Source organism: Brachyhypopomus gauderio, unplaced genomic scaffold, assembly GCF_052324685.1.
Source record: "Brachyhypopomus gauderio isolate BG-103 unplaced genomic scaffold, BGAUD_0.2 sc70, whole genome shotgun sequence".
In the NCBI taxonomy this organism is placed as follows: Eukaryota; Metazoa; Chordata; class Actinopteri; order Gymnotiformes; family Hypopomidae; genus Brachyhypopomus; species Brachyhypopomus gauderio.
The window spans coordinates 445,001-459,234 of NW_027506891.1; the positions used below are offsets into that span (position 1 = coordinate 445,001).

The following is a 14,234-nucleotide window of genomic DNA, read 5'->3' on the forward strand; positions in this document are numbered from 1 at the left end:
GGCAATAACACCTCACGCTTGCTCAAACCTTTCATATTTCACACACAACAACACTGGTCTTAACATTAAAACTCCTAGTTATTCCCTTTGATGAATATATCATTTTGATTTGGAATGCTGGATACTGATGGTAGAGTCGTACAGTGAATATTCCTGTTATCATATAGTCATTTCTGGATATATCATATATATCCAGACTATATTATATCATATAGTCATTTCTCTTGCGTGTACACAAAAGCACATTCATCACAAAATGGACATTACATATCTTTGTAACATAATCAAATATGCAAACTATGTTCCTCCTTCATTGACAAAGATTGAAATCTGATGCTTTTGGGGGGGCAGTTCATTATTTATTGCAACTATTAACATCTGAACTAACAATCACATTGTAAAATCAATCTCAGAATCTCAAAGAGAACAGTAACTGCGTAAAAGACAGTATTTGTGTCCCCACACCAGGGGACTGGACAATGTCCAGCGTCTGGGTATGTAGTCCAGAAGAGAGGAAGACTTTGGAGGAAGACCACAGTGCGTGACTCCATGAGACTATACCAAATCAAAATCAAATCAAATATATTTGTATAGCGCTTTTCACAACATATGTTGTCACAAAGCGCTTTACAGGATTTACAGGGTTAACAATACTATGGGTCCAAATCCCTAATGAGCAAGCCAAAGGTGACAGTGGCAAGGAAAAACTCCCTAGATGGTGGGGAATAGGAAGAAACCTTGGGAGGACCAAGACTCAAAAGGGAACCCATCTTCCATTGGGCGGCCCGTTAACACACAAATTACACAAAAACAAATTATACAGATGAATACACAAGTTACAAATAAATCACACAATCAGACTAAGTATAAGGTAACTAGAATGAAAGTTCTGGGTGTTGATATTGTCAATGTAAATGTCTTATGATGAACGCCAGGTTTTCATTCCGTGTCGGAGTGATGATGCTGGTATTGTAGGCTCCGACTGCAGTGTTACTCTCCAGGTGAACCTCGGAGAAGAAAGATGTGATGTGGTAAATATGTAACATATTATTCAAAGGCCAAACTAAACAGATAAGTCTTTAGTTGAGTTTTAAACATTGAGACTGTGTCTGAGTCCCGAATAAAGGCAGGAAGATTATTCCACAGTTGTGGAGCTTTAAAAGAAAAGGCTCTTCCACCTGCTGTGATCTTTTTGATCCTAGGAACAGTTAATAACCCTGCGTCCTGTGAATGAAGTATACATGGTGTTATTGAAAACTAAATTCCATGTGTTATTTAAGACCTAGTCCTCTCACCCACACACACACACTCACACACACACACACACACACACACACACACACACACACACACACACACTCATGGGCATTTGGCATGTCAAGATTAAACTTTATGCCATTACCATAGTGCACTCTCCCCTGCTCTCCCACATAGAGTATTTTACCACTGCTCGGGTGGATGCTTCCGAGGGTTTAGTTTAAAACACATCAAGACACTTCACTCCCTGGTAAAAAGAGAGTTGGTCTGTCTTCTGAAGGCATTAAGGCTGTCCAACGTGGCTCAGTTTACTTTTATATGAAGCCTGGCAACACCTGTCTAAATGAAGTTTTTTCTGTCTGAACGTTTTGGCTTTTATTCTAGCAGAGTAACATGAATGATTAGCTCTGGTCCCGCGAGAGCGCGCGTGCGTGTGTGTGTGTGTGTGTGTGTGTGTGTGTGTGTGTGTGTGTGTGTGTGTGTGTGTGTGTTATACAGAGCATTTACTTTGATTCTGGCATGTACAGTTGTGATCAAATTTATTCAACCCCCAATGCTGCGAAGGGTTTTATGGAATTCAGTGCACATTTGTAATTGTGTTCATAATGAAATCTTACAAGGACTTGTTAAAGAACTAAATGCAACTAAGATAGCATCAATTTTTTTTGTCATAAAGTATTAAATGGCCTTTTTGTGATTTCTTCATTGACACAATTATTCAACCCCTTTACGACTACCACTCCTAAGAACAGAGGTTCATTCCAGTGTTTTCCATCAGGTATTGAAAACATCTGTGGATGTCAACGAGCAGCAATCAAGCATGATAAGCACCAATTAGGCAGATTTAAAAGGACTGTGATACTCAGCTCCTTCTAGACATCTACTGGTGTGTTTCCAAGCATGGTGAAGGCAAGAGAATGGTCCCAGAAGACAAGAGAAGAGGTTATTGCTCTTCACAAGAATGGCAATGGATATAAAAAGATTGCGAAGTTGTTAAATATTCCAAGAGACACTATCGGAAGTATCATTCGCAAGTTCAAGTTAAAGGGCACAGTGGAAACGTTACCTGGTCGTGGCAGAAAGAAGATCCTGACCGCGACTGCTGTGCGCTACCTGAAGCGTAATGTGGAGAAAAATCCCCGCGTGACTGCTAAGGAACTGAAAAAAGACCTGTCAGATGTGGGCACTGAAGTTTCAGCTCAGACAATAAGGCGCGCACTGCATAACGAAGACCTCCATGCCAGAACGCCCAGACGCACCCCCTTGCTGACTCCAAAGAACAAGAAAAGTCGACTGCAGTATGCCAAAAGTCATGTGGACAAGCCACAAAGGTTTTGGAACAGTGTACTGTGGTCAGATGAAACTAAATTAGAACTGTTTGGGACAATGGACCAGCGCTATGTTTGGAGAAGGAAGAACCAGGCTTATGAACAAAAGAACACCTTGCCTACTGTGAAGCATGGCGGGGGGTCAATTATGCTTTGGGGCTGTTTTGCTTCTAATGGTACAGGAAAGCTTCAACGTGTGCAGGGTACCATGAATTCCCTTCAGTACCAGGAGATCTTGGAGGAAAATGTGATGGAGTCAGTCACAAACCTGCGGCTTGGGAGACGTTGGACCTTCCAACAGGACAATGATCCGAAGCACACATCCAAGTCCACTAGAGCATGGTTGAACATGAAAGGCTGGAATATTCTAGAGTGCCCATCGCAATCACCAGACTTAAATCCAATTGAGAACCTCTGGTGGGACCTAAATAAGGCAGTTGCAGTGCGCAAGCCTAAGAATGTGACTGAACTGGAGGCTTTTGCCCATGAAGAATGGGCTAAGATACCCATAGGTCGCTGCAAGACACTTGTGTCAAGCTATGCTTCACACTTGAAAGCTGTCATAACTGGAAAAGGATGTTGTACTAAGTACTAAAAAATAATGTCACTAGGGGGTTGAATAAAACTGATAATGATGTGAGCACAGTAAAGACATTTGTGGTTATTCCATCATAAATATTATGTTATGTTTGTCTAATTTATAAGTGCCTCTTTGATATAATTGTAAATAAGATGACTGAAATGATCAAAATCAATGTCAAACTGGCCAAAACACTTTATTTCAGTGGGGGTTGAATAAATTTGATCACAACTGTAGGTGTTGTGACAGGTGTCTGAGTGCACGTTTATTCGAATTTTGCATTTATGTTGGCAGTGCTTTAGTGCTTTAGCTCTGTACCATGCTAATGCATACACCAGTTTACTACTGCGACAGGGGTTGAGTGAATGTAGCTATAACAGCATGCTTACACAAACATATGCTCAATACACACACACGTGTGTCTTCATTCAGAAAGCAACTGCCAAGGGAACACGGGTGCTGTTTGGAAGAACGCTGGGCCGGTTTGGTGAGAATGGAAGTACAAAACTCCACAGTACAAAATCATGAAGGACCATTAGATCATCTGTATGTGTGTGTATTAGACGGGCATCACAGGCCTGCTGGAGTGATGTAGGACATCTTGTTTTTCTAGAATAGCCTCGACTACATCATGATTCACTTGGTGTCGTCATGATGTCAGTTTTAATGAGGGAACTTCTGCTTTAAAAAAAATCCTTCTCTCTCTCTCTCTCTCTCTCTCTCTCTCTCTCTCTCTCTCTCTCTCTATATATATATATATATATATATATATATATATATATATATATATATTCCCTAATTATTTTTACTCCATTTATTGTAGCACTGATGATGTGTGGCTGGCCTTTAATATTACATCACAGTCACACACACAAAGACACACAGGAAACAATATGGACAGTTGGATAAGTGCTGGCATGGTATCAGGAGAAGTCATTGCAGATTGAGCTGTGTGAGTCTGCCCTAACACAGGAGATCAGTTGGCTGTCTGCATGTTGTTTATGGGTTTAGTCAGAGTGTTTGCTTTGGGCAACAAACTTGTGCAGTTTGCAACCATGCCAATAGTATGTTGAGATCTCCTGACAGTTCTCATGTTCCAGTCCGGGTTTTCACTGTGACTCACTTAACTATTTGTGTAAAGATTTAGCACCTGGTTCTGCTGGGTTTGACCAGGGTGACTTTAGTTCATGAATGAATTCCTCAGTTTTCCTCAGGCTCCTCGACTTTGAGGTGATTGAGGTGGTCTGCGTCAGTCCACCGTTAAACCCTGAGCAGCTTGTCCAAACTGCATGGACATGTGCAGTAGCAGTCATGAGCCTCATGAAGGGCGTGGTTATCAGCAGGAGACGAGAGTCAGGTGTGTTGACACGCCCACCCAGGGCGTCGCAGGACTGAGGGTCTGCTGCTTCAGCTATGGCTCACGCTGATTAGAGCAGTGACATTGGCGCAAGGCATGCTGGGACTGGACTGCTCCTGCTCAGCCAATTGTCTCTCTCTCTCTCTCTCTCTCCCTTTCTCTTTCTTCCTCTCTACTTCCCTTCTTTTATTTACATGCTATTTACAAAGTTCTGTTTGATCATGATACAGCACTCCTATGAGAGACTACAGTGACTTGACACACACCCGATACACTATACCTTTTCACACTGAATCCTTCAGTGAAGCATCTGTTGTGGCCCAGTGCAGGTAATTATTTAAACATTCAGTTGTGAATTATCAAAAGCATTACCGTTGCACAAGAATCACACACACCTGAAGCACTCACAGACTTAAGTGTTTGTCATTTTTCTTACCGTGTTATCACCGAGTAGTTGAGCAAGGTGCCAAAAGTCATTTAAAGAGTTTCTGTTAATTACTGTGCATATGATAATGTGAGTGGTTGGATGGCTCTCGGTGTCTGGAGTAAGTAACCTCAGAGATGCCAGAATGAGGCCCAGCCTACTGTGCTCCTCTATGGGCAGCAGGTTTGATCTGCCTGAGGAGCAGAAGCTCCCCGCAGGACTCGGGTTCGAACTGAAGCGGTGCCATGTGCTGCATGTCTGGGCTGCAGTTGCTGTGGGTTGGACAGCAGGGGTCATTGTCCCCCCCTTTGATGTCATAACATTGGGATTTTTTTAATTATAACTTTTAATTCTATTATTTTAACAGGGAGGGTTCATGTTAGAACACATTCTAGTCTAAAAGCATGTCACTGGGGCAGGGCAGTGCACTATATTGGGCTTACCTGGAATCAAACGTTGGCTACAAAACACTACCTCTAACCACCAAGTTACTACAGCCCCTCTGAGCAGGCATGGTTTTAGAAAATGTACATAGTGGATTAGCTCTTCCTCCCATATGCACTGAGATGCTTGCCAGTGCTTTGTGGCTGAGTAAAATCCTTCTGTACCTTAGCAGGAAATAATGCAGTCTTCAGCATTGTGGTTGAACTGGGCAACCTCTGGTTCAGAACTGGATGGGTCCAAAAATCACTTCAGTAAACATACAACGTATCTAGAAATCTAGAAAAGAAGTATAGAAATGTAGAAGTTCAGATTCTCTGGCTGTGATTTTGTATCACTCAGTTGTGTTTAGAAACAAGTGCCAGTTTAAATGTACTGTGTTTTCATTGGTCAGCTAAATGCGTACTCTTTTCATGGTAGGACTTTGAATGTGGGTGGATGTCTGAGAGACACATCTCCTAGTTTCGTTCTGCAGAGAGACATGCGTTTTAAAGCCATGGTTCAAATCTCCTGGCCTGCCCATAGGGAAGGCCCATGCCGTGTGTGTGTGTGTGTGTGTGTGTGTGTGTGTGTGTGTGTGTGTGTGTGTGTGTGTGTGTTTACGCCTTTCTTGGGTTGTTCAAAGGGTCCATCTGCTGTGTGTCTCACTCCTTGTACTATATTAGGAAGAGAAGAAGAGACGGTATGTCCACAGGGACAGAGCACGTCCACAGGGACAGGGTACATCCACAGGGACAGAGTACATCCACAGGGACAGAGCACGTCCACAGGGACAGGGTACGTCCACAGGGACAGGGTACTCTCTCCTGAAATGAGTTGTTTTTGTTACACTTTTGTTTCTTCTCTTTTGTAATCTTTTACATCCTTTCATTCCCTGCTGATGAGACTGTACCATTATTTCTTGTTGCTGTGGGCCAGTGCAATATTTTTCCCATTAGCTGGTTTTCATAAATGTAGCACACAAACGTGAAGCTAATCAGAGGCGGTCTTATTGAAGCAGCTTTGTCAGGGTTTGGTGGGGAGGTGGAACCACTCGCTCAATATCTGTAAAGGCTTACGAAGCATTAGTATATCTGAACATGTTTTAAGAAGCATCACTAGAAGAAGACTAGACTTGTTTACAAATGGCTAAATTTCAACAGCGATGTCTGAATCCACTAAAGTGTGGCTGGGAACTGAACAGGACAAGGAATTCACCATGAATTCTGGTCTTCTGTAGTGACCCTCATCTCTTCTGAAATTGTTAGATCTTTAAATAATATCAAATCTTAAAGAACATTTCTGTTTACAGCCTGCTAACAGTCTCACCCTCCTCATGTACGAACGTCTACTCATCATGTTTTTCAGGCAGATTTCACTGCTATAGTGAGTGAATTCATACATTGTCCGTGTCTTTCAGGAGTGAACCCTCCGGGACATTCAGCTAGAATGGAACAACAAGGATATGTCTTTGATTGAATGAAGTCCACTAAATGGACTCTGGCTCCCTTGTTTCATACAGATTTGATTATGTCGCCCAACAATGTTTGTATCTTGGGGAAAAAAAACAGCTGAAGCAGTGGAGTCAAATAGCAGCCTGAACATCTGCAGTGAGAAAGGGTTGAAATCAGAAGATCTCAGCTTCATTAAGTGTGGGAGGAAATCTCACAACAGTGCTTTCATTTTAACTGGCTCCAGGTGCAGAGCTGACATTCTGGGTGTTGGTTCTGGGCGGTGTTCTGGGCGTTGGTTCTGGGCGGTGTTCTGGGTGTTGGTTCTGAGCGGTGTTCTAGGCATTGGTTCTGGGCCGTGTTCCAGAGGGTGTTCTGGGCGTTGGTTCTGGGCGGTGTTCTGGGTGTTGGTTCTGAGCGGTGTTCTAGGCATTGGTTCTGGGCCGTGTTCCAGAGGGTGTTCTGGGCGTTGGTTCCGGGTGGTGGTTTTTGTTTTCTGTTGTTGTGCTTATGCTGTGGGTCTCCCTCATCTCGTGAGGACTCTGCAACCCTGTGAGAAGAAGGGTTGGCACATGCTTCACCCCAAACCTTTGAAACTAAACACGTGCAAGGCAGTGCTATAACTCCTGAGACTTTGAAGACACCTGTGACTGGATATTGGAATGGGTGCTTATCCACTGATGACCTCTACAGCTGATCTGATGACCTCTACCCTTCCTCATCCAGTGGCATCGTCGTGGCAGTAAACTGTCCAAATTCCTAGGCAGTTTTAACAATAAATGTCTCCAAATCTGCATCTTGTATTCTAGTTCCTAATAAATGTTTTCTGCCAGTGTACGTGTGAGAAGTATCACACATTTATCCATCAGAAGCCTTGACTCCCAAGCAGTGCTATCATCTGGGCAGTGAAATGGCCATGGAATGTAATTCAAATACAAGTCAGTCATTTTCTAATAAGGAATGATGGGGAATGATGACTTTCACTAATGACTTCAACTGGCATTTCTTCGTGGATCCACCCTCTCAGTTCCAGAGTGAAAATGTTCTAGAACCAGATGTAAATAGACCTCATGGCTGTTGGAACTCATGAGAAAACACAGTCAGTGCCTGTCAAATTGCATTTGGTAACATTGTTTCAGTTTCTGGTGAATGTCTGGTAAATTTTGTACAGGTCCTGACAATGTGTTAATTCTTTGTTTCCGAAACCAGTTGCAAACTGGGACAGAGCAAATATGCAGGGACCCAGACCACTGGTCCCCAAATCTACTGGTCCCCCAGTCTACTGGTCCCCCAGGACTTTGCTAGGAAAGGCTGGCCTTAAAGACTGTTGTACATCCTCACTAAATGTTTTCACCTCACAAATCAGCTCTACAGACTTATGCCACTTTAAAGCATGGAAAGAGAGAGAAAGGGAAAGATATTGAATGTATTTACCTCTCTCTCTCCTTTCTCTCTGTCTCTCTTTTTCTTTCTCTCTCTCTCTCTCTCTCTCTCTCCTTTCTCTCTGTCTCTTTTTCTTCTCTCTCTCTCTCTCTCTCTCTCTCTCTCTCTCTCTCTCTGTGTATGCATGCTTCCATGTTTTAGTGGTCGTATTATCTATTATAATTAAAGACACAAAATCACAGCAGGCTCTCTGCTTCTGGGTAATTGCTTGTCATATGTCAGCCTGACCTGCATGTTTTGGTGCTGTCCAGTATAGAGTAGATCTGGTTGAATTCTTCTAATTTACACGTGGGCCTCATTAAATATCTGAGACGTATACGTGCGTTTCAGAAATATGCCAGCCATCATTATTTTATTAGGAGGACAGACATTGTGGTCCTCAACATCTTTTCAGGTCGGGAGAGTGTCTCACTCACCAGGCGCTCCGACTCTTTTTCAATCACATGCTATTGGTTAGCGCGGCTCTGATGCTCAGTGTAACGAGTGGACGAGTCAGAGGGAGAGGTAGACGGGTCCAGTCTGGGTCCAGTCCAGGCACTGGCGGTGTCCGTGAGCGCCTGGCGATCATGAAGCGCGTGTATTTTCCTGCGCGTTTGCCTCGCTAATCGTTGAAGGCGTAAAGACGCTCCGACGTTTGTGTGGTGAGCGCGGCGCTCCTTTCACCCCCCCGTGGGTGTGGAGCAGCACAACAGCGACTCCCTCCATCACTCCGGCACCGAGCTGGGCTTATTCGGGGCGTCCGGACCAGCTGACGCGCATCGTTTAGTACTTTAACACAGCAGACCTGCGCGCTCCGGAACCGCTCAGATCGCTCCAAGGAAAAGATGATATTCGCAGACGTGAACACGGGCACTAACTCCCCGAAGCTGCACCCACCGAACGGGACCAGATTCTACACGTATCAGGTGTGTCTCCCCCACATGTTCAATGATGCACGCTTGGAATATACACACACAAATACAATCACCACACTTCTGTGTGTACATAGGCACATCTCTATCGTTAGCAAACCTTTCATTATCCTTCCAGGTGTGTGTCACTGATAACCCTCTTCCTCATCATCCTCATCGTCACATCTTTAGATGTTAGCGGTGCCGAACCTCTGAAATGATGCTGCGCGTTTGGACTTTCATATTAGTTTATTTAAGGCACTATCGGACCGGGAGGCTTGAGTCAGTCACATCTGATCTCCTTTAACCACCACGACGTGTCACTGCTGTTATTCTCCGGACTGTTACATCAGGGATTAAGGTGTAAAGACGTAAACCGCTACATGCACCCCGACCGGCACCGTCGTATGGATCTTAGAGCAAGCACGAGGAGGCTGGTCCTAGCTGGTGTGTTGCTGTTAGTTCGTGTTTAATGCCTGGTTTAAAACTGCTGTTCGTGCTACTTTGTGACTCCTGTAATGCCTAGCACCTAATGCACTAAAATAATCCATACGCAGTTGTCCAGTACGCGGTCCGTCCAGCCCTCTGAATCCCTCCCGCTCGATCCCGTCCTCAGAGGTCATGGAAAGATTTAATTTAAGCAGAAACAGTAGCCTATCGATTTAGTTTTCTTATACACAACATACTAAGCAGGGCTGTTTTACGCTTACACTGAAATGAAGCTAGTGCTGATACCCAGGCGCTGCTATAGATTCCGGCATGGGTTGCCAGGTCCTGCCATAGAGTTAGACTCGGGTTGCCAGATTCAGCCACCTGTTCTGGCAGGTGTCCCCACGTTTGTTGATTTTGTCTGGATGCTCGTCTGAATCTTAAATTGTTTTCTGACGGTGAACATTTGGTAGACGGGCTAAGCAAAAGTTGTGCTATTTCTTACGATTCCTATATATATATTATATATATACTATATATATATATATATTAACCATAAAGGTCAGCATGATTCTCCAGGCTAAATACCATCTTGTGCTGTGGTATCCATCCATTTCCATACTGTTTGTTTCAGAGCTGCACATATTCTCCCACTGTTAAAGGGTTGCATGTCATGACCAGCTTGTGGTCTTCCTAGAAACATATCCTGTATGCACTGGATATGAAAATGTTCCAAAGTTAGTCCTGAGCCGTTTAACATCTTTAAAGGAACTGCAGATTCACTGGATATAAGTCAACATTTTCAACTCTGTGCCATCAATATCAACTGCCTTTGATTTAGCCTTAGAAGAGTCATATACTACAAAAATACAGTAATGAAATGTCAACCATTAACTTCTTCCATTGAAAATTAAGGACTTGAATGTCAACTTATTGTCTTTCTAACTGACTTTATATTGGAGGACTGAAAAAAATGCCAAACATTTGGCAAATATTGTTGTATCTCAGCCATCATGGGAAGTATGGATATATGGAAAAGATGGTGCTTTATCTGTCCTTGAAATGTAACATCTATAATGAAGCGATTTATTATCTTGAACATGTACAGAAAATGCGATTCCTGAATATATTTTTGCTGAATGTGGAATCAAATAAAGTAAGTGTGTATGTGAAGGAGTATGTGAGTGTGCCTCAGTGTGTGTGGGTGTTTGTGTGTGTGTGTGTGTGTGTGTGTGTGTGTGTGTGTGTGTGTGTGTGTGTGTGGGTGTGTGTGTGTGTGTGTGTGTGTGTGGGTGTGTGTGTGGGTGTGTGTGTGTGTGTGGGTGTGTGTGTGTGTGTGTGTGTGTGTGTGTGTGTGTGTGTGTGTGTGTGTGTGTGTGGGTGTGTGTGTGTGTGTGTGTGTGTGTGTGTGTGGGTGTGTGTGTCCGTCCTGAAGCACACATACCTCTTACTTTTTTCTGCTCGTCACATCAATGTGATGCTCCCAGCACAGAGTTCTCAGCTTCTCACCACAGCACCAGCAATCTGAAACGATCCAAAACGATCATGCATCTCCAACACAGGTCAGCTCTGGAACACAAGTGAGCTCTGGAACACAGGTCAGCTCTGGAACACAAGTCAGCTCTGGAACACAGGTGAGCTCTGGAACACAGGTGAGCTCTGGAACACAAGTGAGCTCTGGAACACAAGTGAGCTCTGGAACACAGGTCAGCTCTGGAACACAAGTGAGCTCTGGAACACAGGTCAGCTCTGGAACACAAGTGAGCTCTGGAACACAGGTCAGCTCTGGAACACAAGTCGGTTCTGGAACACAGGTCAGCTCTGGAACACAGGTCAGCTCTGGAACACAAGTCAGCTCTGGAACACAGGTGAGCTCTGGAACACAAGTGAGCTCTGGAACACAGGTCAGCTCTGGAACACAAGTGAGCTCTGGAACACAGGTCAGCTCTGGAACACAAGTCGGTTCTGGAACACAGGTCAGCTCTGGAACACAGGTCAGCTCTGGAACACAAGTCAGCTCTGGAACACAGGTGAGCTCTGGAACACAGGTGAGCTCTGGAACACAAGTGAGCTCTGGAACACAAGTGAGCTCTGGAACACAGGTCAGCTCTGGAACACAAGTGAGCTCTGGAACACAGGTCAGCTCTGGAACACAAGTGAGCTCTGGAACACAGGTCAGCTCTGGAACACAAGTCGGTTCTGGAACACAGGTCAGCTCTGGAACACAGGTCAGCTCTGGAACACAGGTCAGCTCTGGAACACAAGTGAGCTCTGGAACACAGGTCAGCTCTGGAACACAAGTCAGCTCTGGAACACAGGTCAGCTCTGGAACACAAGTGAGCTCTGGAACACAGGTCAGCTCTGGAACACAAGTCAGCTCTGGAACACAAGTCAGCTCTGGAACACAGGTCAGCTCTGGAACACAAGTCAGCTCTGGAACACAGGTGAGCTCTGGAACACAGGTGAGCTCTGGAACACAGGTCAGCTCTGGAACACAAGTCAGCTCTGGAACACAAGTGAGCTCTGGAACACAAGTCAGCTCTGGAACACAAGTCAGCTCTGGAAACTCGTGTGCTCTCCTATCACTTCTCCTGGCTGACAGGCTTTTTGCATTTAACTACTAATCTGCCCGAGGTAGGGGCGAGGTAGGGGCGAGGTAGGGGCGAGGTAGGGGCGAGGTAGGGGCGAGGTAGGGGCGAGAGGCGAATGGCTTTCCGGCTTTCTCCGGATGGATGAGAGAAGACGTGACTCTCCTGTTCCGTTAACATTCCTCTCTAGTCTAAGCAAACATGCACAGAGTCAATATTTGAGTTAGCGTGGCAGAGGGCCTGAGCACAGCCAGCCTGTCAGCTGCACGGTTACTGTCTGGCCTACTCTGGAGCTCAGTGTGTGTGGGCGTGTTCATGCATGTATGAATGTCTGTGTCTGCACATATTTGTGTGTGTGTGTGTGTGTGTGTGTGTGTGTGTGTGTGTGTGTGCATGTGTTTCTATGTATGTGTTTCTTTCTGTGGCCTCATTTGCTTAACAAGACTTGGTCCTATATGATGATGCATTTCACCACTACCCACTTGTTCATTTCAGACCTTTACCCTTTGCTTTTGGCACTGTCTGGAGTTGTGGCTAAACCTACCAGGCTCATTCTCATGCACTGTGGGTGTGAACCATTTTGGTGTTAATTCCTCACAGCATTTTGAAGTGTAATTTGGTGTCCCAAATCAGATATTCACTGCATGGTTTAATGATTCCATGATTTGCTTCCTGTCACCCAGCGCATCATCTTTTACTAACTAATCTGTGGAAAAGTTCTCAAATTCTCCCTTTCCCATTGTAATAAGCATTGTTTCCAGCAGTGCCCCAAAGCTGTGTGGGTGTGTCCTATTAGATTGTCTTAGAAAAGATCACATCCTCCAAATCCATTATCCAAACCCAAACCCCATTATCCCAATCCATTGCCCCAAAACAGCAGCATATGCTGTTCACCCTTGTTTCCGAGCCCAGAGTTGCAGTGCCTGTGAAACCTCACACATGCTCGCTCAACTCATCACGTTACAGGAAGATAACATTCCACTGGCTCTGCCCATCTCTGGCATCACGCCTTGTTGAGCATGAAGGGCCCTCCCCTGCGATTGTGGGCGGGGATTATACAACGCTGTTTGCTGTGAGGAGGCCGGATTCCTGGACACAATGCCTGCCAACGTGATGGCAGCTGCATTGTGCTTATCCAGCAAATTAGACAACAATAACATTAGACCAGTGCTACTTAAGTGCATTCCAGTCAAATAGATTGTAAGCCTGTGGTTAATGTGGTTTACCCCACCAGAAGAGCTTGTGGCTAATGTGGTTTACCTCACCAGAAGATCTTGTGGTTAATGTGGTTTACTCCACCAGAAGAGCTTGTGGCTAATGTGGTTTACCCCACCAGAAGATCTTGTGGTTAATGTGGTTTACTCCACCAGAAGATCTTGCTGATCAGAAGCCACATGGTGCCGAATCGTTGCAGCTCAGAATACAAAGACTTGAAAGACTGTTCAGCAATTTGATCACGCTAACATTGCTTAAGAAAAAGATGCAAGTTTGAATTGTCTGGTTCTGCTCTAAGATGTGTGTGTGTGTGTGTGTGTGTGTGTGTGTGTGTGTGTGTGTGTGTGTGTGTGTGTGTGTGTGTGTGTGTGTGTGTGTGTGTGTGTGTAACCTAAGGGCAGAAGTTTCTTTATTTTGACTTTAGCTGACTCTTTCAAAGTCAAAATCAACTTTGTTATTTCTCCTAACCACAAACAATAAACCATAACATTCTTCTTTCCAGATTACAGTCTATCGGTGTTACAGGATTGGCTCTTAGTTGGCTACAGTCTTATCTCACCAACAGGCAACAATTTATATCACTAGGCTCCTACAGATCTTCCACTACACCTGTCGCTCAAGGGGTACCCCAGGGCTCTGTTCTTGGACCCCTTTTATTCATTCTCTACATTTCCTCCTTAGGCATTATCATCCGGAAACATGGCCTTAATTTCCACTGTTATGCTGATGACATTCAGATCTACATCAGTTCTGCTTCCCCTTGTGCTTCTGCCCAGACACTGTGTGCTTGCATCTGATCTTAAACTCTGGCTGCACCAAAACTACCTCAAACTCAATGCCGATAAAACTGAG

General features: G+C 44.6%; 1 protein-coding gene across 8 annotated transcripts in view; it reads left to right on the forward strand.

Annotated features, from left to right (window-relative positions):
• ppfia2 (PTPRF interacting protein alpha 2) overlaps positions 1-14,234 on the forward strand; it is a 286,573-nt gene that overhangs the window by 77,451 nt on the left and 194,888 nt on the right. For 3 of the 8 annotated variants that reach the window (XM_076989769.1, XM_076989767.1, XM_076989773.1), the window contains exon 1: positions 8,788-9,165. The exons of the other annotated variants lie outside the window; for them this stretch is intronic. Coding sequence is in view for 2 of the 3 variants with exons in the window: in XM_076989767.1 (XP_076845882.1) it covers positions 9,085-9,165 (81 nt within the window). In the remaining variant the exon portion in view is untranslated. Of the gene's footprint in view, positions 1-8,787; positions 9,166-14,234 lie in introns of those variants that run through there. 8 annotated transcript variants of the gene reach the window in all.